The sequence below is a fragment of the Cynocephalus volans genome, chromosome 10 (genome assembly GCF_027409185.1).
Source record: "Cynocephalus volans isolate mCynVol1 chromosome 10, mCynVol1.pri, whole genome shotgun sequence".
In the NCBI taxonomy this organism is placed as follows: domain Eukaryota; kingdom Metazoa; phylum Chordata; class Mammalia; order Dermoptera; family Cynocephalidae; genus Cynocephalus; species Cynocephalus volans.
The window spans coordinates 26,630,669-26,657,798 of NC_084469.1; the positions used below are offsets into that span (position 1 = coordinate 26,630,669).

A 27,130-nucleotide genomic window follows, 5' to 3' on the forward strand; every position below is an offset into this window, starting at 1 on the left:
GTGTTATTGAACCAGTGAACTTAGCTGTGAACTTAGCTCTTATAGACTTAATCATTTTCACTTCCATAAATTTCTGACAGCTATAGAAGGTGACTCTTGATTTTCCGTACCGCACACCACACAGCAGATTTATGCCTTAGCAGTGGTAAAGTTGTTTTGTGACCTTTTAAAACCCAGGGCTAAGATTAAATTATTTTGAATGAGAACTGCTACTGTTGAACACTGAATGACTTTGAATATTACCTTTTGCTTGCAGAGTTGATGATGTTTTTTAATGCATTCAAATTAAAATTACAAGGCAACATAATGCTTATATATGAAATGATCTATTGTAGTGTCATTTGGCAACTATTGTTGTTTGATTCACAAGTAACATCAAGGTGCTTTATAAGCTTTGTATGCTGTCAAAAACTAAAAAAATGAGATCTCTCTTTTGACACAAATTTGCAGATTTCTGAACTCAGACTACAGTTTGAGCACCATTTTTTGAACCCTGATACACGTGCAGAAGAAATTTTCATATTTCAGTATTTATTTAACTGCAGTTGGGGAGCTTCTACCTAATCTTCAATTGGAAGTGATTAATCTGCAGTGTAATGGCATGGTAAAGACAAATATCAAGAAAAGAATCTAATAGAAATCTCTAAATGTCTTTTGAGTGATAAATATACTCAGTTAAAATCATATGTTCATAGGTTTATATCAGTATTTGCCAGTACCTATTTGTGTGAAAAGACATTTTCAAAGATGAAGTAAGTAAAGTGCCACTAAAAATCTGTATTAATAGATGAACAGCAAAATATTATCCCCCTAAAAGAAAATTTCATTGTTCTCATTAGTACACCTTATTACCCCCACAGAAAAAATTGGACTCAATTTTTATTATATTTTGAATTTTGTCATTAAGTTTTTGTAGAAAAATCATACTATCCTTAATTTTGTCCCTTGGCTCACAAAGCCTGAAATATTTACAATTTATTTGGCCTTTTACAGAAAAAGTTTGCCAATGCTTGGTATAGGTGCATAGCTTATTTGACCAGTCCCCACGTGATAGACATTTAACTTGTGTGTAGTCTTTTGTTATTATACAAATAGCACTGCATCAAATACTTTGTGCATTTGTCACTTCTTTTATTTTGCATAAGTCATTTGTATGGATTTCTTAAGTGGGATTTTTGGGTGAAATGGTAAATGCATATATAAATTTCCTAGATTTTCTCAGTAGGGTTTGTACCCTTTTGCATTACTGCTGCCAATGAGAGTGTTTATTTCCCTTTCACCCCAGTTAGCGTGTGATGGGTTTTGCCGTTCTGATAGGTGAGACATGAAATCTTAGAATAGTTTTAATTTGTATTTCTCTTACTTTGAGTGATGTTGAGCATATTTTCATATATTTAATGGCTGTTTGCCATTTTCATATCTCTGCCTTTTTGTTGTCTTTTTCTTCTCTGTTTTTAAAAACTACATATTAGGGATATTAGTGTGTTGTCTTTTTCTTGTCTGTTTTTTGAAACTCTTTACATATTAGGTATATTAACATTTCCTTACATAAGTTTCAAACATTTTTTCCAAGTTTATCATTTGTCCTTATTTTTGGTGTTTTTCATAGTCCTTCCTCAATTTTTTATATTGACAAGTATATCATTCGTTTTCCTTACTGCTTTGGATATAAATCATAGTTAGGAAAGTTTCCTCATTCCCTGGTTACAGAGAAACTTACTCATATTTCCTTCTAGTAATTGTGTGGTTTCATAATTTATATTTGTATATCTGACACATGTAATTCTGATGTTCAGTTTAAGGAAAAGGTATAATTTAATTTAATTTTTTCCGACATGGCTATTGGGTTCTCTCAACAACACTTATTTTTATCAAATTAATCTTTTCCCCTGTTGATTGAGATGCCTCTTTTAGCCATCTAGCAGTAATGTTTATGTAAGATATGTGATAGGGATATAACTTTATTTCAAAATGGATTATCAGTTTTCTCAACAACATTTATTTCTTCTCCTTTAATTGTGTGTGAAACTCCAAGATTCACATGTACAGATTTGTTTCTAGATTCTCTTTTAGATTATTGGTTTACTTATCCTGTTTGTTTTGGTATTTTACTCTTGTGATGGCAGTCATTTTGTGCTATCTTTTGGTATTTGGCAGAGCAAATGTTCCAGTTCTCTTGTTATTTCTTATCTCTCTGATTTTCTGGAAGTTGCTATCCTTATGAATTCTGTTTCTGTCAACTTTAATATTTTTATGTATCGTAGTCTTATGCATACTGTTTATCCAGTAAATATTTGTGGAAGTGAAATAATTTTTAGGGGTTGTATAGAAGAGGAGTATTCTTTTAGTTCAACAAATATTTATGTAATATTAACTGTAGGAGGTAGGAAATAAGAGGTGGAGAGATGATATGAAGATGAATGGGACACATTGTGCCTGCCTGTCTAGGAAAGAGAGAGATAAATAACTGAAAATATACTATGGTAAATGCTACAGGATATTTGGGGGCATGAAGGGAGAGTGACCAACTCTTCCTAATACAGTTAAAATTTTATAAACATGACTTTTAATTTACATCTTGAAAGATTATGAGTGGGAATTTGTTAGGCAGATAAGAGAAGATGCAAATCATGGAACTGGTTAGAAAATTTTAATGTAAAGTAATTCTTGTAATAAGGGTACTAAAACTTGATCATTCAAAATTCTTAAAAAAGGTCTTAAGCAACACCGAAGTTTAAAAAAAGAAATTTTTTTTTTTTTTTTTTTACAGGTTGTTTAATTGAATATTAACACTTAAGTGGCATTTAGTTCAACCTACTCTAGGGATGAGAGATTAAGTGGCTTTTCTATGGTCACATATTCTTGGAAGAACTGTAATTGAGACTCTGTTCCAGGGAGCTTCTAGAGCAGGGAAATTGGTAAAAGTGTATGGGTCACTCTGGGGTGTATATTACAAGTGGAATACAGATTAACAATTTATACCTTTTTATTAGAGTGTAGTGTTAATTTAGGGAGGTGCAAAAGACATGTAAGTGTGTTTTAGTTACAAAGACATTTTGTAGCAAGAATTCAGATTGGTTCAGTTATTTCACTAAAAATGAGACCTGTTTAAAAAATTTATGTAAAGGGCATGGAAGAATTGAATGGAGCTTTTTTTTTTTTTTTTTTTTTTTTTCCCCCTCAGAAGTATAATGAAATCATTTTTGGAGTTTTTAAAAATTGCTGAATTTAAGCACGTTAAAAGAAAATAGCTATAACACTTACTGTAGCGCTTACTGTGTCAGAGTACTAGTCTATGAGTACATTTATTAAATCATTTAACCCTCACAACAACTCTATGAAGTAGATTATTATTTTCACTTTACAGATGAGGGAAATGGGACTACCCAAATTCACAGCTTGTAAATAGTGTTGCTGGGATTCATATCCAGGCAGTGTCATTCCAGAACTCAGTTTCTGAAGCTTCTCAATTATGACCACCATTTTAAAAATTGGGGAATCTGATACAGAGAAATTGGTAGCAGAACCACCAGGGAATGTACTAGTTACCTGTATGTCTACTTATCTAATGAAGCAGATTTGATATTTTAATGTGAATCAGGTGAATCAGGTTTATGGGGAAACATGTTTATATTGAATGCATTACTTTCTCCTACTGCATTTTTCTTTAGAATGTCTGTAAGAATTGTGTATTTTATTTTATTCAAAGGTCATTAATAGGTGGGAGTCTTGCTGTTAGAAACATACTATTGGTAAATCTTGGGTTATTGTGTATTTTTTAACAATCTCTGTGCTATATTATCTCCTCTGCCAATGGGCTAACTGCATGAGAGTTAGATAAATCTTTTAAGTACTGATGTAGAAAGTCTCCCAAGGTAGAAAGATTTATCTAATGTTTAAAAGTGCTGTGTAGTAGGCATTTATTTATTTATTTATTTTAGTGCCTCAGATGATTGTGATGATAAAAGCCAGGGTTAGGAACTACTACAATAATAGACCACACTACCTTTTCAGTGAAATTCTAGGCCTGAGATAATTTTGTAGATGCTGTCAGTAAATGATCTTAAACTAATTGTTCTTAGCAGCTTTTGCCTTTCCTGAGTTTCTTCTTTTCTTATTTCTCTACAGTAGTTTATGTCAACGTGGCTTCATTCATACAGATGAACCAAGGACTGGGATAGCAGTATAAAATTAGGATCAGACAGCTGACTGCCCGACAGGATGCCATCAACTAACAAAGCGGGCAGCCTGAAGGACCCTGAAATTGCAGAGCTCTTCTTCAAAGAAGATCCAGAGAAGCTCTTCACAGATCTCAGAGAAATTGGCCATGGAAGCTTTGGAGCCGTATATTTTGTAAGTGTTTAAGGCCTGATATCAGTGACCATCATTTACCTTTATTATGTTGCTTTAACTTATGTCTTACTTGTTTCGAATTTTTATCAAACTGTTTTTAGGGATCCTTTGGCTTGCATTGCTGTAGAATTAAATATTGCAGAACATGGACTTTTCTGTAAAGTTCATGCAGAATCAATCTTAGTCTTGTGGAAATCTAGGATTATTATTTAATAGATTATACCAAAGTCTGATTTCTTATAAATATATATTTGTGTTTGTGTATGTGTGCAAAAAAAAAATCATCAAATTTGCCATTTTAATCATTTTTAAGTGTACAATTTGTGGCATTAATTACATTTACAGTGTTGTACAGCCTTTACCACTAGCTGCTTCTAAATCATTTTTGTCACCCCATATAGAAACTGTGTATCCATTAGCAGTAACTCCCCATTTCACCCTCCACCCAGCCTATGATTTTGTTTATTCTAGATATTTCATAGAAATGGAATCATACAATCTTTGTCTGTTTGTGTCTAGTTTATATCACTCAGCATCACGTTTTCAAGCTTCGTCTATATTGCAGTAGGTAACAGAACTTCATTCCTTCTTATAGCTGAATAACACTCCATTGTATATATAAACCATGGTTTATCCATTCATCTGTTGATGGACACGGGTTATTTCCACCTTTGGCTATCATGAATGATGCTGCAGTGCACATTGATGTATAAGTATCTGGTTGAGTTCAGGTTTTCAATTTTGAGTATGTACCTAGTAGTGGAATTGGAAGTTCCTATGGTGATTCTATGTTTAACTTTTGAGGAACTGCCAAACTGCACCACCACGGCTGTACCATTTCCATTCCCACTGGCAATGTAGGAGTATTCCAATTTCTCCATGTCCTTGACAACACCTGTCATTTCTATTATTTTGATAATAACCATCCTACTAGGTGTGAAGTGCTGTCTCATTGTGGTTTTGATTGAATCTCCCTAATGACTGATGATGTTGAGCATCTTTTCATGTGTCATTTGTGTATCTTCTTTGGAGAAATGTCTTTTTAAGTCCTTTGCCCATTTTAAAATTTGGGTTACTTGTCTGTTGTTCAGTTGTAGGGGTTCTTTATATATTCAGGATATTAAATTCTTATCAGATACATGATTTTTAAATGTTTTCTCCCTTTCTGTGGTTTATCTTTTCACTTTCTTGATAATGTCCTTTAATATACAGAAATTTTAAATTTTGATGAAGTCCAATTTATCTGTTTTTCTTTTGTTACTTTTGTTTATCTGTTTTTTGCTTTTGGTGTCATGTCTAAAAATCCGTTGCCAAATACAAGGTCATGAAGATTTATCCCTATGTTTTCTTGTAAGAATTTTAGCTCTTATATTTAGGTTATTGATCCATTTTGAGTTAATTTTTGTGTATGATGTGAGGTAGAGGTCCAACTTTATTTTTTTGCATGTGGAAATCCAGTTGTCCTGGTACCATCCATTAAAGAAACTTTTTCCCCCCCATTGAATTGTTTTTTGGCATCCTTATCAAATCGGTTGGCCATATTGTATGGGTTTGTTTCTGAGCTCTCAGTTCTATTCCATTTGTCTATATTGTCTATCTTTATGTCAGTGTACCAGACTATTTTGATTTCTGTAGCTTTGTAGTAAGTTTGAGATCAGGAAGTTTTATTGCTCCAACTTTGTTATTCTTTTTTTTTTCCCTGGTATGGGGATCCAAATCCTTGACTTTGGTGTTACAAAGCTGTGCTCTAACCAACTGAGCTAACAGCCAGCCCCTGTTATTCTTTTTTAAAGATTGTTTCAGGGCCCCTTGAAATTCTATATGAATTTGAAGATTGGCTTTTTCATTTGTGCAAAAAAGACTGTTGCAATTTTGATAGGGATTGCATTGACTCTTTAGGTTGCTTTTGGTGTTATAGGCACCTTAATATTATCTTCTAATCTGTGAACATGGGCTATCTTTCTAAACGTTTATTTAGGTCTTCTTTAATTTCTTTTAGCAATATTTTACAGTTTTCAGTGTATAAATGTTTCACCTCCAGTAAGTTTATTCTTAGGTATTTTATTCTTTTAGATACTATTGTAAGTGGAATTATGTTTTAAATTTTCTTTTTGAATTTTTCATTGCTGGTATTTAGAACCACAACTGATTTTTGAGTGTTGATCTTGTACCCTGCAACCTTACTGAATTTATTTGCTCTAATATCTTTCTTGTGGATTCTTTGGAATTCTTATATATAGGATCATATCATTTGCAGATGGATAATTTTCCTTTTTCCTGTACAATTTATATGCCTTGTATTTATTTGTTTATTTTCCTTTCTTAATTGCTCTGGCTAGAACTTCTGGTACAGTATTGAGTAGCAATGGTGAAAGTGAGCATCTTGTCTTGTTCCTGATCTTAGGGAGGAAGCTTTTTCAGTCTTTCACCGTTGAGTTATGATGTTAGTGCTTGGTTTTTCATAAATGCTCTTTATCACATTGGGGAAGTTCCTTCTATTCCTTGTTTTTTTTTTTAGAGTTTTTATCATGAAAGGGTGTTAGATTCTATCAAATGCCTTTTCTGCATCAAGCTGATCATGTGTTTTTTTCCCTTTATTCTATTAATGTGGTGTATTACTTTGATTGATTTTGTTAGTTGAACCACCGTTGCATTTCTGGGATAAATCTCACTTCATCATAGTTTATAATTCTTTCAATATGCTATTGGTTTTGGTTTGCTAGTATGGTATTGAGGATTTTTAATTCTGTATTCATAAGAGATACTGGCCTATAATTTTCTTGTCATGTCTTTATCTGGTGTTGGCAACAGGGTAATACTTGTATTGTCTCGGTAGAATTAGTCAAGAAGTGTTCCTTTCTCTTGTTTTTGAAGGATCATTGTTAATTCTTTAAATATCTGGTAGAATTCACCAGAGAAGCCATTTGGCTCTGGATTTTTCTTTCTTAGGAAGTTTTTGATTATAGATTTAATGTCTTTACTTGTTACAGGTTGTTGAGATTTTCTTTTTTTTTTTTTTGTCTTTTTCGTGACTGGCACTCAGCCAGTGAGTGCACCGGCCATTCCTATATAGGATCCGAACCCGCGGCGGGTGCATCACCACGCTCCCAGCGCTGCACTCTCCCGAGTGCGCCACGGGCTTGGCCCAGGTTGTTGAGATTTTCTAATTTGTTGAGTTAGTTTAGGTCATTTGTGGATTTCTAGGAATTTGTTTATTTCATTTAGGTTGTCTAACTTATAGGCATACAGCTGTTTATGGTACAGTTATACAGTGCTTAATGACAGGAGTGCATTCTGAGAAGTACATTGTTAGGTAATTTCGTAGTTGTGTGAACATCATGGATAGTACTTACACAAACCTAGATGGTATGGCCTATTTCACACCTAGGCTATGTGATATAGCCTATTGCTCCAACCACCATTGTATATGCAGTCTGTTGTTGACTGAAATGACGTTATATAATCCTTTTTATTTCTGTAATGTTCCCATTCTTTTATGATTTTGGTTCCTTGCATCTTCTTTTATGGTTCTTTGTCAGTGTAGCTAAGTCTGTTTTCTTTTGAACCTTAACTATAATTCTATTTTGAGATTTTTCAGTAAAAGACTTTTAGTAAACTTGGTTTATTCCTATAAAGATGTATTTGTCACCTTTAACTTTAAAAATGGAAAAGCATAAAGGAAAGAAATCATTACTTATAATTATTTTTTCTTCAGATAACCACTGGTAATATTTTATTTTTATCTTTTCAGACTTTGAGACAATATGCATATACTAGGGTGACCTGTCATCCCAGTTTTTGCAGGACTTTCCCAGTTCTAGCAGTGAAAGTCACATGTCTTAGAAATCCCTTAGTCCAGTACAGACTGACACAGTTGGTCACCTTATGTATATCTGTAACACATAATAATTATATATACATTCTGTCATTTGCCATTTGTCATTTATTTTCTAAAACATAAAAAAAAATGTGTCTATTTGTTTAATTCATTTTGCAGCATTGCTTCATTTTCATATTATGGTAATAAGTATTCATGTACAACATTTAGTTGCTATCTCAGTTTTCATCATATATGTGTTTGGTATACCATAATTTGCTTCATCATTCCATATGATTAGATATTAGGCTGTTCCTCCTCTTTTTTGCTATTAAAAATAACGCTGTGATGAACAACATTTTATTTCCTTTTTATAGACATTTTTGCCAATTTGGAGAAGAAAAGGAGAATAAGGCTATGTGAGAATGGCCTAGAAAATAATGAAAAAGAATATTAAACAGGAGACTATTGAAGAGAGCCTTGAATTATCAATAATTAAAAACTACAACACAGTAATGGAAGTCATGTGACATTAGTGCCCAAGTTGGCAAAGAGAAGAGTGAAACAAAATAGAACCAGAAACAGTACATTATTATTATAAAGAGGCTTTTTCAGAAAATATTTATGATATGTCTGTTTGGTAGTTTGTTGTATAGATGTGTACAGACATACACAGATTGAGAGAGAGATTCATTTTAAGGAACTGGCTCACATAGTTGTTGAGGCTGGGAAGTTCAAAATTTGTGGAGTGGACCAGCAATCTGGAGACCCAGAAAAGAGTTGTGGTTTTAGTCCAAAGATAATCTGCTGCCAGAATTCTCTCTCCCTTGGGGTAGATGAATCATTTTCTTAAGGCCTTCAACTGATTGGATGAGGCCTACAGCATTATAGATGGCTTTACTTAGAGTATGCTTTACTTAGAGTCTACGGATTTAAATCTCATCCAAAAAATGCTTTCAGAGAAACATCTAGAATAGTGTTTGACCAGATATCTGTGTACCCTTGGCCTAGTCAAGTAGGCACATAAAATTAACCATCACACCACTGTATGATTACTCCTCAGTTTGTTTTTCCATTCTTCTACTAGTGGAAAACAGGACTTTATGGTTCCTGGCTATAATGAATAAAGTTTCTGTGAACATTCTTGTACAATTCTTTTTTAGACCTAAGTTTTCATTTCTCCTCAGTAAATACTGAGGATGGAATTGTTGGGTTAGAGGGCAGGTATACATGTATGTTTAATTTTATAAACAGTTCCCAGATGTTTTCATCAAGAAGTAGAAATTTTACACTCCTGTCAGCATTATATGAGAATTTCTGTTTGCTCTTTATCCTTTCCAGCATTTGGTGTTGACACTCATTTTATTTTGAGCTGCTCTGGTGAGTGTGTAAAGGTATCAATATGGTCTTAATGTACATTTCCCTCATGATTGGTGATGTTGAGCACTTTTTCATGGGCTTAATGGTCATTCACATATCTTGGGAAATTTCTGTTTAAATCTTTTGCCCATTTTTTAAAAATTGGGTTGTTTTTCTTTTATTTAGTTGTAGGAATTCTTTGTATATCCTGGTTATTTGTCAGTGCAGTCCACACTCTGTATCCTTGGGCTCTGCATCCATGGATTCAACCAACCATGAATTGGAAATATTAAAAAAAAATTGCATCTGTACTGAACATGTGCAGAATTTTTTCTTGTCATTATTCCCTAAACAATATGGTATAACAACTATTTACATAGCACTTACATTATATTAGGCATTATAAGTAATCTAGAGATGATTTAAAAGTACACAGGAATATAGGCATAGGTTATTTGCAAATACTACACCATTTTATATCAGGGAATTGAGTATCCTTGGGTTTTGGTACCTGCGGGAAGTCTTGGAACATATCCTTCATGCATACTGAAGGACAACTGTATGTGGTTTGCAAATATTTTCTCCCAGTGTGTGCACTGGATATTTGTCAGGTATAATGTTCTGTATATATCCGTCTGTATATATATTACTAAGTAGGTAAATGTTGTTCATTATCTTCTTCATATCTTTTGCATCCTTAGTGATTTTGGTTTTTTGTTTGTTTGATTTGCTTTGTTATTGATTTTTGGTTTGCATGTTCTATCAGTAACTGAAAGATGGCATCTTAAAATCTTTACTACTTTCTGGCTGAAGATAGCACTAAAAAAGAAAGAAGAAGAAAACCTCTATTACCGTTATGGATTTGTCTGTTTTTCTTTTTAGCTTTGTCTTGTTTTGCTTTATATATTTCTAAGCTACATTACTAGGAATGTACAAATTTAGGACTATTATACTTTCCTATTGAATTGTCTCCTTTATCATTCAAATTTTCAATCTTTATTTTTAATAGTATTCCTTGCTTTAAAACCTACTTTGATATTAATCAGACAGCTTTCTTTGGCTAATGCTTCCACGGTATTTCTTTTTCTATCCTTTTTTGTTCAATATTTCTGGGACCTTTTATCTAAAGTGTTTATCTGGAATACAGCATATAGTTGGGTTTTGTTTTTTTATTCCATCTTATAATCTTTCTTTTAATTGGGCTGTTTCGCCCCTTTTATATTTGAGGCAATTACTAACACAGTTGGGTTCAAGTCTATTGTTTTTCTGTTTAATTTGTTTGTCTCATCTGTTCTTCCATTATTGTTCTTTCTTGCCACCTTTTGAATTAATAAGCTGTTGAAAACTTTTTTCTTAATGAAATCATAATCAAATATCAAAATTATTTTTTGTTTTAAAATATAGGTTTTATTATTATTATTCAGGTATAGTGAGGCCAATAGATTATGAGGCAACTGTCATTGAAAAGATAGTTTGTTGTACTCATAGATCCTCGGAGAAAAGAGCACACTACACAATAGGAGAGCACACTACACAATAGGAGACCACATGAGGAAGTACCAGGGTAGATCAGGAGGCAGAGGGAGCAAGGAAAAAACATGGGCAGGAGACTTTATTGCAGTTTCTGTGGGAGGAAACAGGTGAAACAGGGTAAGCAATTTTAGGATTGGCTAGTTTAAATAATTTCAGCAGGCTCTGTGACATAGGGACTGTCCACAGTTGTCCGTTATCTGGCCCCAGGGTGATTAGAGCAAGAGTTTTCCAGAGTGTGAGAGTGGAATAAAAGAAGTGGTTGGGGGGGGGTTTGGACTCAGGATTGGTTGATTTGCATGTGAAAGACATAGTTATCTGCTATCTCTTGTAACTAGCTAACTCTGGGAGTGGCAGTCAGTGAGTCTCCAGATGTCAAAGTGTCAAAAACCAGAAAATAAAAAAATATGATTAATACATTTTTTCCCTATATTAACCTTTTGGTTATGTATTCTTTTATTATTATTTTAATAGTTACCCAGAGATTACAATATGCATTCTTGACTTATAGTTAAACTTAAATGAGCATTTTTACCACTTCTTAAACCTTGTAGTATTTCAACTCTAATTGTGCTATTTTTCTCATGTGTTTTATTTCAAAAATGACCATTTGATTCTTTTTTCTTTTACGTATTCATCTGCTAACCTCAATATCTGAATCCCCAATGGTTCTGTTTATATTTCCAGATTTTTTTGGTCCACTTTTTAGCATGCCTCATACTTTCTGTTTGAATACTCTTTTTTGTGGAGGAGAATTTTTAGAGGTTCTGATTATGTTATTTTTCTTCAAAAACAATTATGTTTCCTTTTGGCAGTCAGGTAGTATACTGGTGAATCACCATGAGCCTTGGTTTTAAGTTGGGTTAGGGCTGGCTGTTGTCAGCTTTGCCCTTACTTCTATGCCTTTGCCCTTATACCTAAAGCATGCTTTCTCTGGGATCCCAAGTGAGCATCTGGGGTGTTTATTAAGGCTCAGTCATTTTGGTGGGGTTTGAATTCTCTCCTCCGTCTCTTTAGCATTTTTTGTCTTCTGAGAGCTCTGCTTTAGAAGTCTTTAGAAGTCTTTTTTCTTTAGTCTTCCAGCTATTTTCTTCTGGGTTTTTAGCAGTCTTATTATGCAGATGTGTACTTAGGAGCTGACTAGTTACTTGAGAAAATTTGTAGATTTTTGAGTTGTTTCTTGTCAGGTCCCTTTTCTGGAATTATGCCCCTTAAGTGCCAGACACTTTGGTGGCTCCTGACTCTGGCCTCTGTCTCCTCAGTCTGGTTCCTACTTAGACTCAATATTTTCCTTTACTACAAGTTCAGGGATAAAGCTGGGGTAAATATGGCACTCACTTTGTATATTGTTCTTCTCTCAAGGATGCTAGTCCCTAAAGTTTTGCCTGCATTTGTTGCTCTCCAATAATTTTATATACTTATTTTACATATATTACCTGCTTTTATGGTTGATTTTGGCTTCAGGGATCATCTAACACAAGCATCATGGCAAGAATTAGAAGTGAAATTTTGGTTGATGTTTGATATTATTTGTATTTGTATGGGAGTTTCATGTATCCTTCAGTACAGATATAATTATTTTGGAGCAGCTGGTCTTTCATTGTTATATTGCAAAGTATAGAATTTCGGTAAGTTTCTCTCTTCCTTAGACCTGCGCATATGATCTATCCAGTGAGGCAGGTAATGTTTATTGTTCTTTTCCTTTCATTAAAGGGACTAAATTAAGTCCCATACTGGCAAAATATCAGCAGTTTAAGTTTTTAAAAATAGAACTCTAAAATTGCATATCCCAAATCCAGAGCATTGTCAGTAGTCTTTGTTGAAGAGGATGACTGAAGTGGGTATATCTAATCAAGAGTGTAGTGGGAACTAAGGATGCAATGAGAGAAGGGTAAAAAAGAAGAAGCAAGGCCTCTTGAAGAGCCTCCTACATTGTACTAAGAAATATGGGCTTTATTCCAGAGTCTTGAGGAAACCACAGAAGTGAAACAGAGTAAGGCTAGGCCTGTGAACCAAGCTGACTCCATTTTCCCTGCAGAGGACACTTTGTTACTTTTCCACTCCTCAATCATGAGACCCCTCAGGGCAAATGATTACCCCATGGGCTGACCTGACAAACTAGACTGAGATAAGAGAGGAAACATATATTTACTGAGTTGCAAAACCCCTCCCCAAGGCTTGTTTACTGTAATTGTAAAAGTTACAGATTAACCTTAAGACTCCTTTAGGAATTCCCACCTGTGCACAAAGCATCAAGGTGACTGCTACAGTGACCCTCCTGGGGTGACAATGATGAATACCACTGCCATTTTGGACATACTGAGCATGCACCCATGACACAACCAGGAAGAACAGAATGGACCACTTCCAGTGACACTGGCCTGCCACCCCTTAAGTCTTTTCCCTATAAAAGGCCCTGAACAGCTCCCCTGGGAAGGCTAACTTTACTGTTGCTACCCCCTTATGCATACATAAGTCTATCTCCTCTTTAAAGTGCTGCTTGCTTTACTGTTGGGTACATTGCTCATTTGTATAACTTTGGAATCCAAGAGCCTAATTTAATCACTGGCAAAAACTGGAAAACTTTGGGAACCAGAGAGGACTCTAGCTGCAAGAGGCAAGTGGCCACTGGGACTATTTTGCTCCCATGTCTCTGCTGCTGGTAGATCTCTCCTGGAGTCCCTGGCCTAAATTCTGACAAGGCAATGCTTTATTCTGTTTACTTTTCTCTGATTTTCTGAGCCCTCTTCTGTTTGGTTGGATTGTATCCCCTTATGTATAGGTGCACCCTGGAGGGCTCCTGGCTATGCTTTGTTTTTCTGATTTAAATGTAGTTGATACTTTTCTTCTTTATGCTGAAAACAGTGGAGAGAACTGCTTTTATCAATTACTGTTAATGGAATAGGTTGGCCCTGCCGATTGGGACTAGGCTAAACTGGACCCCACTGCTCCTCTTTTCTCTTTGTTTGTTTGGTTAGACATTTAGTTGAGTACTGGTAATCTGAATAAACCTTCCAATCCTTGCATCAACTTTTGGACTTTCAGGTCATTTGTTTAATGTGAGAGGGCAAGCTGAACCTGGCCTGTCAGTAACAGAAGTACAACAGAAATATTGTATTTCCATTTGTGATATAGGAAGTTCACTCTTGCAGCAATGGGGAATAAAGATTGGCTTGTGTCAGAGATCAAAGAAGAGAGGTTAGTTAGGATGCTTTTGTAATAATTTAGGAAAGAAATGCTTAGTTTAGTGACAATGAGGCTGGAGAGGTGAGTACACATTTTAAAGTTTAAATCAATAGAATCAAGAGCACTTATTTTCTGACAAGATAAGGAGGTGCATATGGTGTGTCTCACCCATAGAGCCGAATTGTTGGGGAGAGGGAGTGGAAGTGATTCTCTAGTGCCTGTACTTCCTTGTGCTGTAGTTGCTTAGATTGTCATACTCAGGCTGGATTGTTTCAGAGAGCTGTAATTGAGAGAGAAAGTCTCATAGTCCCAGAAATAATGATAATCATAATAATATGCATGTTTAGATAGAAAGATTCAAGGCAAATGTGGCAAAATGTTAATCAAGGATTTCTCTAGTAGGCACTGACAAACTACAGTCCATGGGCAGATCCAACCTGTGACCTGTTTTTACTCAGCTCCCAAACTAAGAATGGTTTTTACATTAAAAAAGGAAGAATATGCAACAGAGATATTGTATGTGCCCCACAGCGCTAATATGTTTACTTTTACTCTTTAAAGAAAAAGTTTGCTGACCTCTGATCTAGAGGAAGACATAACAAAGGTTCACTGTGCTATACCGACTTTACTGTGTGTTTGACAGATTTATATAATAAAAGATAGAGAGGGAAATTAATTTAAAAAATGTTGACTTAGAAGGCTAGGAAACTCAAGTTCAGGTTGGGACAATGCTAGGAACAATTGAATGGAGAAATTTGAGGAAAGTTTGAATGTAGCCCAGAATTGAATATTTTTGCTGTAATTTCATTTCTAGGTCACTGACCTTCATATTTTGTGGTATGAGATAAACCTATGTGCAGGCTTTTCTGTTTTTCTGTTTCCTCTCACCCACCCCATGACAGGACCTAAATGTGTAGTGTTTGTCTATAGAGTATATAGAGGAAGGATCCTCTTGTCAAATTTTTTTAAATGACTAAAAATAGTTCTTATAACACATATTTGAATTTTCATAAATTGGCAGTAGGGATCACCTTAAATTAAAAAATGCTCTAATTGAGCCAGCCAGCATGGCTATCTCATCAAGCAAGCTAATCAAGAACTGGTATCATAGTATGTATTTGAAACCAAACCAAAGTGTTGGATGTCCAAAAGGATCATTGTCTCTTGAGTGCCTGGAATAGAATCAACATGATATCAGTAGATGGCCCACAGGATAAGGAAGTAAAAAAGCCAAAGGGAACACTGTTTTAGGAACCAGGTAGCTTGCTAACAAATGTGGCAGACTGTATATGATCCCAGCGAAGTCATTAATTTACTTTTTAAAAGTTTTTGTTCATTTAAAAAAATGGGATGTAATATTTACCTCCTCTGGCCATGAGAATAAATGACATATAGCAGTGTGTTCTTCTTTACTCATACCTCATTTGGTTTTGTTCTACACAGTATTTTATCATGTAAACAAACACTTTTTCAAACTTTTCTATTACTTTACTTTTTCTCTACCAAAAGGATATCCCATCCTCTTTTTAGTTTATTTGTTGTTTTTTTTTTTTTTTTTTTTTAATAGATGACCGGTAAGGGGATCTCAACCCTTGGCTTGGTGTTGTCAGCACCACGCTCAGCCAGTGAGCAAACTGGCCATCCCTATATAGGATCTGAACCCGTGGCCTTGGTGTTATCAGCACCGCACTCTACCGAGTGAGCCACAGGCCGGCCTTAGTTTATTTGTTAATATTATATTGCCTCAAGTAAAATTTTAATCTACATCATATCCTTTATGCTATTCTTGTCATATGTATTACATCTACATATATTTATAAACCCACAATACAGTGTTATAATTTTTGGCTTAAACACTTTCTGCTTTATATTTAAAGAAATTAAGAGAAAAAAAAATTTTTAAATTTATCTATGTGTTTACCGTGTCACAGACAACATTGTTTACTTCGGAAAATCCCAGTCTATGAAAAAACTCCCAGAACTAACAGGTGAGGTTAGCAAAGTTACAGGATACAGGATCAATACACAAACATCCACTGTATTTCTATATGCTGGCAGTGAACAACTGGAATTTGAGATTTAAAAAATACTATTTATAATAGTATTACAAAAATGAAATACTTGAGTATAATCCAACAAAATATTTGCAGCATCTGTATGCTGAAAACCATAAAATACTGATTAAAAAATTTTTAAAAAAACCTAGGTAAAGAGATTTGCTATGTTTATGGGTTTAAAATAAATATTGTTATGCTGTGAGTTATCTCCAAATTGATGCAATCCCATTTAAAATCCCAGCAGCTTTTTTTGTAGGTATCGACAAGCAAATTCTAAAAATTTTGTGGAAGGGCAAAGGAATTAGAAACAATTCAAAACAATTTTGAAAGAGAACACTATCTGATTTTAAGATTTGCTATAAACCTGTAGTAATCAAGATAGTGTGATATTGGTAAAAGGATAGATACATAAATCAATCAAACAGAACAGAGTTCAGACATAGAACCACTCAAATATAGTCAACTGATTTTTGATAAAGGTACAAAGACAATTTAATGGAGAAAGGATAGTCTTTTTAACAAATGGTGCCAGAGCAACTGGGCATCCATCCATGTGTGTGAAAATTAATTTTCACTCATATCTCACATCTTATATGAAGAGTAGTGCAAAATGTATCATAGACCTAAATGTAAAGAATAATGGTATAAAGCTTCTAGGATAAAATACAAGATAAAATCTTTGTTACTGTTGATTATGCAAAGTGTTTGTAGATATGACAACAAAAGCATGATCCGTAAAAGACAAACTTATAAATTGGACTTCATCAAAAATAAAAACTTTTGCTCTCTGAAGATACTCTGGAGGATGAAAAAGAAAGCCAGACTAGACGAAAATATTTGCAAGTTACATATCTAACAAATGATTTGTATCCAGAACATATAAAAAGCTATAAAAACTCAACAATAAGACAAACAACCCCTTAAAAACTGGGCAAAAGGTTTACACAGATACATCACAAAAAAATACAGATGGCTAATAAGAATTTGAAAAGATGTGCAGCATAACTAGTCCTTAAGAAAATAGAAATTAAAACCACAAGGAGATACCACTACCCACCTCTTAGAATGCCATAAAAAAATAAAAAACAAAAAAAGAAATTCAAACTGCTAGTGAGTATACAAGCAACTGGAAATCTCATACATTGATGGTGGGAGTACAAAATGGTCTTGCCAATGTGGAAAACAGTTTGGCAGTTTTTTAATAAAGTTAAACATAATTACCATGCAATCTAGCATTCCTACTCCTAGATATTACTCTGAAAGAAATAAGTCAAATTCACACAAAAATTTTTACAGTAATTTTATTTATAATTGCCAGAATTGGAATCTACCTCATTATGTACATCACAAAAGAGTGAATTTTATGTAATGTTCATTATCTATATATCTATATATCAGCCATAACATGGGAGAACCCAAACAATACAAACCGTAGCAAATTAACCTGTGTTATAAATGAATAACATAAACACACAGAATGAAGTGGGAGGAAAAGAACTGAACTAAGTAATTTAAGAAACAGTGTTTTGGCTGGATACTCTTAAGGCTAAAGACAGGAGGAACTCTAGTTACTTTCTCACAGGGGTATGGTTTGGCAATTCTGTAACTACTTGTGTATGTCGTAGATTCAAGGAAATAAGTAAATGTATTCTAGGTAATGAGAACCAGTTTTCTCACTGTCCAAGAAAGAAGTTACAAATAAGGAAAGTGGGAAGGCTAGTAATAATCCTGGGTGTTGGCTTGGAATTGGATGTATCAGTATGAACTCATGATACACACATGCAAATATATACAGGAATAAGTATAAATAAGTATGTATGTAAGTGTGTGTGTATGTGTATACACTTATATCTCCAAGCTCTATTTGCTGAGAATGCCTAGAAAAAAAGATACTTCTATAGCAATGAGCACACTTAGACCAGATCATGGTTTCTAAATACCACTCTCCCATAAAAGGAACCAGGGCTCCTTGGAGAAGTTGTTAATTCCAGGACTGAGGTGGGGAGAATACAAGGTGATCTTGGAACGGCTTGTGCCAGAAAGAAAGTACTCAGAAAAGGACAGGGGCAAATTGGAAGACACAGGAGTCAACCTAAAAGAGTTCCTATTGGCCAAAGCTGGAACAATTTGAGCAAGAAAATAATTAGTGATGGTACTGGATTATAAACCATAGTATAAAATAAGAGTCCAAACAGATATAAATGAATGAATGAATGGGGGCAGAAGGGACAACCCTTCCTTACAGAAGAATTCCTTTTATTAAATGTAGAAAGACTGAGGGAAATAATTGTTGCAGCCAGGATCCACTGATGGATGCTAAAATTAGTGGGTAAAGTTTGAGGATAAACAGGATATGTGCATAATCTCACAAATAGTTCCCAAGATAATTATTAATTAAAATGGGAAAATCAGTGGAGAAACCTGGCAGAGACCACCTTGATCAAGTGATCAGGGTTAATATCACCAGTAATAAAACATATTAACATCACAGACCCCCTCCCTGATAAGACCCCTTCCCCGATATGACACACTAAAGACACATCACTTCTGTGGTATTCTTGCAAAAAATGCATAGCCTAACCTTATGAGGAAGCATCAGACAAATTCAAATGGGGGAGCATTATACAATATAACTAACCAGTACTCTTCGAAAGTATTATGGTCACAAAAGACAAAGAAAAGCTGAAGAACTGTCACAAATTGGAGGAAAGTAAGGCAACATGACAATCAAATGCAATATGGGATCCTGGAACAGAAAAAGGTTGCTAGTAGAAAAACTGGTGTAGTTCAGTTAATAGTTAATAATTTTACTAATGTCGATTTCTTAGTTTTGATAATTATACTGTAGTACTATGTTATGTAAGCTGTTAACCTTAGGGGAAAGCTGGGTGAAGGGTATATGGTAACAGTCTGTACTATTTTTGCAACGTTTCCATAAGTCTAAAATTATTTCAGAATAAAAATTTAAAAAGCAAAAGCTTAGTGGTAACTAGAAATGAACTTTTTCCAAAAAAAAGACAAAAAGGAAGTAAATACAGTTTCCATCAACTCTTTTTTTTTTCCTTCAGAAAACCAATATAGACTTTGTAAAGAAAAAGATCCAGAAAATAAAATCAGTAAAGGGACATGTTTATTATTTTAAAGAATGTAACTTTAAAAGCGAACCATTTAACTACTACTCTAAAGCCATAAGGCATCTCTGAGAATTCTTTTCTTAGTCTTACTTAGCAACAAATGTTTCATAGATGTTTAATATTTTGGCAATGTATTATGGATTTAGTCTTTTCTTATGGGCACCTTAGGAATAAAACCACAATTTAAAATATTATTTTTTTAGAGAAAATATATTCCAAATTCTTAAGAAATTGAACTTTTGCTTTATATCCCATTTGTAAATTGGAGTCATGTAAAATTTCACTATCCAAGGATAGCCATTGTTGACGATTAAGTACATATCCTCAGAATCTTTTTGTGTACATACATATATATAAATTCTGTAAGTGTGTGTTTGACGCTTTTCATGTTTGTTTAACTTCTGGATTGGACCCAAAATGTGGAAAGAGGGACCCAGAAAACAGGTATTCCAAAAAAAATCTTTTTTCCATATTACAGTTTTGTCCGACTTTGAGCTTGTCCCTTTTCTTTCCCTACACACTAATATGGAGAAATATGGAGCATAAGAAAAAAATATAGAATCTTATAAATATAGATGGGCCCAATATAAGAATCCCACTGAGAAAATCACTAACATGTAGCCATTTAATGTGGGCTGGTGGCATTTTTTTAATTAATTGATTTCATTGAGTATAATTTACGTACAGTAAACATATGGATATTAAGTGTATAGTTTGATAAGATTAGACAAATCATACCCCTGTTCAGCTAACAATCCAAGATATAGAATGGTGTGGTAGTTATGGTGAGGTGGAGTGGAAGAGGTGGGATAGAGGAGGGAGTGATTATTCTCTGAGTATACCTCTTTGGATAAATATTTTATATATTTGGATAAATATTTTATATATTTAAATATTCCTAATTTAAATATATAAGAATATTTAAACATTCTTAATTTAAATATATTTTAAATATATTTACATCAATAGATTGATTAAATAAATTCAAATATTTAAATACTTTATATGTTCTTTGAGTATACCTCTTTAGATTAAATCAATATGTATATGGGGGGGGGTGTCCCTGAATTGAATGCAGACAGGAACAGTGCACCCAACTGTGATTATTCAGACATAATCACGTTGGGGGAAAATAGAACTAATCTGATAACTTTTGTACACAGTATTTTAATACCCTCAGTATGACTGGGGAGAAGGAAACTGCGGACAAATTTTGAACTCTTCTTAATAGATTTGTTTCATATTGATATGGTTGTGACAGTTCTGAAACTATCTATTAAAGGATTGAGCAATGAATAATGTTGAGGTTATTATTGGGAGTCAGAATTCTATGAAAGAAGAGACATAGAAATCTGCTTCAAGATTCTAGTTGCAGTGACATCGTAATAGCAATGAGCACACTTAGCACCCAGGTCTTGAATTACTCAGTAAAAAGAACCAAGAGCTCTTTGTTTGTTTTTCTTTTAAATGTTTTGCTTTGTTTTTATTGGTTATGAATATTCATGGGGTACAAAGCAAATTGTCACCACTTGTGCCTAAGATGTGATGGCCAGATCCATACTGCAGCATGTTCATTCCACAAATTGTGATTATACCCTGTGTCCCCCACCCAATCATCACCTCAATTATCCCCAATCTCCCTCCCCATCCCCTTTCCCCACCCCACTTTATATCCCTAGGTATTTTCTCTCCCTCTGGAAGTCCAACACACCACTGTGGTCTTTCTTTCCTTTTTTCTTTATCTCTTAGCTCCCACTTATGAGAGAGTACATATGGTATTTATCCCTCTGTGCTTTGCTTATTTCACTCAACATAAGTTTCTCCAAGCTCATCCATGTTGTTGCAAATGGGAGAATTTTATTCTTTTTTATGGCAGAGTAGGAGTCCATGTTGTATATATACCACAGTTTCCTTATCCAATCATCCATCGATGGACACTTAGGTTGGTTCTATATCTTGGCTTTTGCGAACAGAGCTGCAGTGAACGTTGTAATGCAGGTATCCCTTCCACATGATGATTTCCATTCCTTTGGGTATATACCCAGAAGTGGGATTGCTGGATCGAATGGACGATCTATCTGTAGTTGTTTGAGAAACCTCCATACTGTTTTCCATAGTGGTTGTACTAATTTACAGTCCCACCAACAGTGTAGGAGCGTTCTTTCTCTCCACATCCTCGCCAGCATTTGTTATTCTCATTCCTTATGATTATAGCCAGTCTAACTGGGGTGAGATGATATCTCAGTGTGGTTTTAATTTGCATTTCCCTGATGACTAGTGATGTTGAGCATTTTTTCATGTACCTATTGGCCAGTTGTATGTCTTCCTTTGAAAAATGTCTATTCAGTTCCTTTGCCCATTTTTAAATTGGGTTATTTGTTTTTTTATTGTATAATTGCTTGAGTTACTTGTATATTATGGCTATTAATCCCTTGTCAGATGCATAGTTAGCAAACATTTTCTCCCACTCTGTAGGTTGTCATTTCACTCTCTTGATTGTTTCTTTTGCTGTGCAGAAGCATTTTAGTTTGATATAATCCCATTTGTTTATTTTTTCTTTTGTTGCTTGTGCTTTTGGGCTCGTGTTTGTAAAGTCTGTGCCCAGACCTAGTTCCTGAAATGTTTCACCTATATTTTCCCTTAGTAATTTTACAGTTTCAGGTCTTATAGTTTAGTCTTTAATCCATTTTGAGTTGATTTTAGTATATGGTGAGAGGTGCATGTCTAGTTTTATTCTTCTACATATGGATATCCAAGTTTCCCAGCCACCATTTATTGAAGAGGCAGTCTTTTCCCCAATGTATGTTTTTGTTCCCTTTGTCAAATAACAGACGACTGTAGGCCTGAGGGGTGATTTCTGCATTCTCTGTTTGGCTCCACTCGTCCGAGTGTCTATTTTTATGCCAGTACCATGCTGTTTTGGTTACTATAGCTTTGTAATATAATTTGAAGTCAGGTAGTATCAATCTGTCCCTATTTGCCAGACATGATACTATATATAGAAAAACCTAAAGACTCTATCAAAAAACTCCTAGAGCTGGTTAATAATTTCATTAATGTTGCAGGATACAAAATATATGCCACCAAATCAGTTGCATTTATATTCTCCAATAATGAGCTAACAGAAAGAGAAATCAAGAAAGTAAGACCATTTACAACAGTCACACAAAAAAATAAAATACCTAGGAATCAATTTAACCGAGGAGGTGAAAGATCTCTAAAATGAGAACTACAAACCACTGTTGAAAGAAAATAAAGAAGATACAAAATGATGGAAAGATATTCCATGCTCTTGAATTGGAAGAATTAACATTGAGAAAATGTCTGTACTACCCAAAGCGATCTACAGATTCAATGCAATCCCCATCAAAATACCAATGACATTCTTCACAGAAATGGGTGGGGAAAAAAAGACCCTCAACATTCATATGTAGCAACAGAAGACCCTGAATAGCCAAAGCAATCCTGAGCAAAAAAAAATAAAGCTGGAGGCATAACACTACCCAAGAGCTCTTTGGAGGACTGGGTCATTATATTACTGGGACAGGGAATGTAAAAGATAAGCCTAGAACATCTTGCGTCAGAAAGTTAAAAAGTGTTTTAAAAAAGTGTGCATGGTGGGGCTATCAAGACACTGGATTAAGCTTAAAGAGGCTCCTATTGGCCAAAGCTGGGACAATTTGAAGATCAATATAAAGACAATAATGGATTATAACCAATTGAATAAAATAGGAATCTGTAGTTTCCATGATAGATGAGGGATGGATGGATGGATGAGAAGGGAGGGCTCTTCCTTATAGTGGAATGCTGACTGATAAATTCAGAGGGAATAATAAAGTTGGAAAAATCATCATAGTGAAGATTGTTTTGGGCTAGAATCTGCTTCAGTGGTTGCTAAATCTAGGTAATAAGTTTAATGAAGAGCAGGATGTTTACAAGATTTAAAATTTTCTGCCTATAGATTGCTTGTTAGATGCACGGTGGGAAACAGTAACTATAGCTATATACTATATATTGGAAAAACCAGACAGCATTTTGGGTGATGAAAATTAGTAACACCAATGAGACATTGTATACCTTTGGTGTGATACAATATCACTTGTGTAGTATTTTGGTCAGGAATCTATAGCATTAGATGAGTACAAATTTAGAAACATTCTATAAAATATCCATTGTATATCCATTTGTTCTTCACAAATGTCAATGTCATGAAATACAAAGAAAGGTTGAAGAATCTTTTCAGATTAGAGGAGACTAATAAAACATGATAACTAAGCCCAGTATGTGATCCCAGTGGGAGGGAAGAACATTTGCTGACATTAAATACTTTTATTTTTTAAGAATAGGCAAAGATTATATCTCAATTTAATTTGCAAAGAGCTTTCCCCTATAGCCTTCACCCAGTTTCCCCTAATATTAATATGTTATATTACCATGATATATTTATCAAAACTAAGAAATCAACACTGATACAATATTATTAAATACATTCTTTATTCAGATTTTCCCAGTTTTTCCACTAACGTCTCTCTTCTGTTCCAGGATCCAATCCAGAATATTGTATTGCATTTAGTATACTCACTTCTAAATCAAACCTTATCTTAGGCTAATTAAAAGTGTGGCTGTTTTCGGGCCGGCCCGTGGCTCACTCGGGAGAGTGTGGTGCTGATAACACCAAGGCCCCGGGTTCGGATCCCATATACGGATGGCCGCTTCGCTCACTGGCTGAGCGTGGTGCTCACAACACCAAGCCAAGGGTTAAGATCCCCTTACCCGTCATCTTTAAAAAAAAAAAAAAAAAAAAAAGTGGCTGTTTTATGCAAAAGAATGAAATTGGACCATGTATAAAAGTTAACTCAAAATGGATCAAAGAACGAAGTATAACAGTTAAAACTATAAAATTTTTGGAAGAAAACACGGGTAAATCTGCATGGCTTTGGTTGTGGTAAAGGAATCTTAGACACCAAAAGCATGAGCAGACAAAAGAAAAAAGATATAAATTGGACTTCGTCAGGATTAAAGTATCTGTGCTTAAAAACAGTGAAAAGACAAACCACAGAAATAGAGAAAGTATTTGCAAATCATATATCTGATAAGGGACTTTTGTCTGTAAAGAACTCTTAAAACTCAGTAATCAAAAGACACCCAATTTAAAAAATGGGCAAAGTATCTGAATTGATATTTCTTCAAAGAAGATATACCAATGGCCAGGAAGCACATGACAAGATGCTCAACATTATTAGTCACAAACTTTGAAAACATTATGCTAAGTGAAAGAAACCAATCACAAAAGCCCACACATATAATTCTGTTTATACGAAATGTCCAGAATGACAAGTGTTATTCCCTCCCTTCAAGATCACATACTGTGCTTAGTTATCCTGTCTTATTAGGCATGGGAAGATCTCTAGAGACAGAAAGTAGATTGTTGCTTAAGCCTGGGGATGGGTAAGGAGATAGGATAATGATAGCTAACGGAGAAAAAAAAAATTATTGTAAAATAAATACAAAATTTACCGTTTTAACCATTTTAGGGTTTCTTTTTGAGGTGATGAAAATGTTCTAAAATTGACTTGTGATGGTTGCACATATCTGTGAATATATTAAAAGTTATTAAAAGTCATTGAACTGTATTTGTTAAAATGGGTGAATTGTATAGTGTAAGAATTACATCTCAATAAAGCTGTTACAAAAGAAAAGAATATAGCTGTTTAGACCTACTGATCAAAATCAAGGGGTTCACAGGTAAGTAGAGAACATTCTGGAAAAAGAAATTTATATCCTGGCAGGACTTAATTTGGATAGAACCACTTCACCCTTTCCTATAAGTGGTACAAGTTTCTCTTAACCAATCCACCAGCAATTGAAATTGAAACATCATTAGTTCTTCCTAGGACCCATTTAGCAGAGCACAGATGATGAGCTGTGGGTTTTCTTTTTTTTTTTTTAAAGCACCTCTATTGAGGTATAATTTATAGATGCTGTCCTTTTTCTTAAAGCAAGTTTTTGAGGTATAATTTATATACCATAAATCCACCTGCTTTAAGTGTACATTTCAATGATTTTTAGTGAATATGAGTTTTGCAGCCATCACCATAATCCAGTTTTAGAACATTTTGTCTTTGGGAATTCATTACGGCCTGAATTGAAAATGAATTATGATATAATGATTCTGACCCTTTTATTAAACTCATTTAAAATATTTTATAGCTATTGTCTTGTACCTTCTTAATATATATTATTACTTTTTTACACAAAATGAAACATTGGCTCTTCTTTTCCAGAGAGTTAACTATCATATTTCTGTTATTTTTTTTAATTACTTTTTTCAGAATTTCCACAACAGTGTTAAATTATTGTGGTGGCATTTTAGGAGTCTTCTCTTGATCTTGTTTAACAACAGTTGTTTTCAATAGATATGATTTATCATGTTGAGGAAATATCTTTCCAATTTTGGTTTTCTAAGAGTTTGGCTTTTTCTGCAATTGCATACATTTACAATTAGGCCCTTTCTGCCTTTTTAGCATTTATTAAAAGTTTGTATACATTTTTCCTCTTTGACTTTTTAAAAATGTGAATTGAAATGTTTTCTTAGTATCAAAATCTCTTACATTCCTGTGATTGTATATTTTATCCAAGTGAAAGATTCTTTTAATGCCCAGTAAAATTTGGTTTGTTGATTTTAGTGCTTCCCTGTCCACATTTACAAATGAATTTAGTACCTAACTTTCAATTTTTGTGCTGTTTGTGAGATTTCAGTTATGGGCTTATACTGTGTTCATAAAATTAATAGGATAGCTTTCTTTTTATTCCCCCTCATGTCCTGGAAAATTCCCCTGGTAACTTTTTTATCGAAGACTATTTTAAAGGTAATTCATTGGAATTCTTTTCAATTTGACATCATTGTTTGTTTTACTTACATTTTCTTCTTTAAATCAGTTTTAGTAATTTATTATTTCCTGGAAAATTGTCCATTTCATTGAGATCTCAAAATTTATTAGCATAGATTTGTATGCACTAGCCTTGTTTTGTCTCCTTGATTATAGTACTACTCAAATTTCTATATTTTTCCTCTCAACTACATTACTCAGTGGTAAACCTGCTTTATTTTTCTTTCCAAAGTACTAGCTCCTGGATAATTTTATAAGTTTTGCTGCATAGTGTTATTTTTTGAATGTTCTTTAAAAGCAGTTTTGATGTCCTTTTTGACGTGGTATCTTATAAGAGTTTTATTCTCAAAGAAATAATTGCCCAGATTTAATCTGTTAATTATTAAAACAGTCCTTTCTTTGTTCTTTTTTTAGGCACGAGATGTGCGTACCAATGAAGTGGTGGCCATCAAGAAAATGTCTTATAGTGGAAAGCAGTCTACTGAGGTGGGTTAAATATACACATTCTTATTGAAAAATATACTGTTTTTAATTGGGGAGGAGGGGTGGAATTTTTTGAAGAAGTGTAATATACATACAGAATAGTGTACAAATCTGTGTGTCTCAATTTTCTTTTACAAACTGATGTACCCGTTTAACTAATAACCTAGAGCCATAAACAACATTACGGATGGAGGGCCATCCCCAAAGCCCTCCAACTTGTACCCTCTGCTTTTAATTTTCAGTCTGTGGTTTAGTATCTCATTCTCTGTTTATCTTGGAGGGATTATCACTTTCTAAAAATTAAAGTAGAATATGTACTTG

At 34.1% G+C, this 27,130-nt stretch overlaps 1 protein-coding gene across 1 annotated transcript in view; it reads left to right on the forward strand.

Annotated features, from left to right (window-relative positions):
* Positions 1 to 27,130, forward strand: part of TAOK1 (TAO kinase 1) — a 150,542-nt gene that overhangs the window by 55,031 nt on the left and 68,381 nt on the right. The window contains exons 2-3 of the mRNA XM_063111080.1: positions 4,129 to 4,353; positions 26,741 to 26,812. Coding sequence (XP_062967150.1) covers positions 4,222 to 4,353; positions 26,741 to 26,812 — 204 coding nt within the window. The 5' untranslated portion in view covers positions 4,129 to 4,221. The remainder of the gene's footprint in view (positions 1 to 4,128; positions 4,354 to 26,740; positions 26,813 to 27,130) is intronic.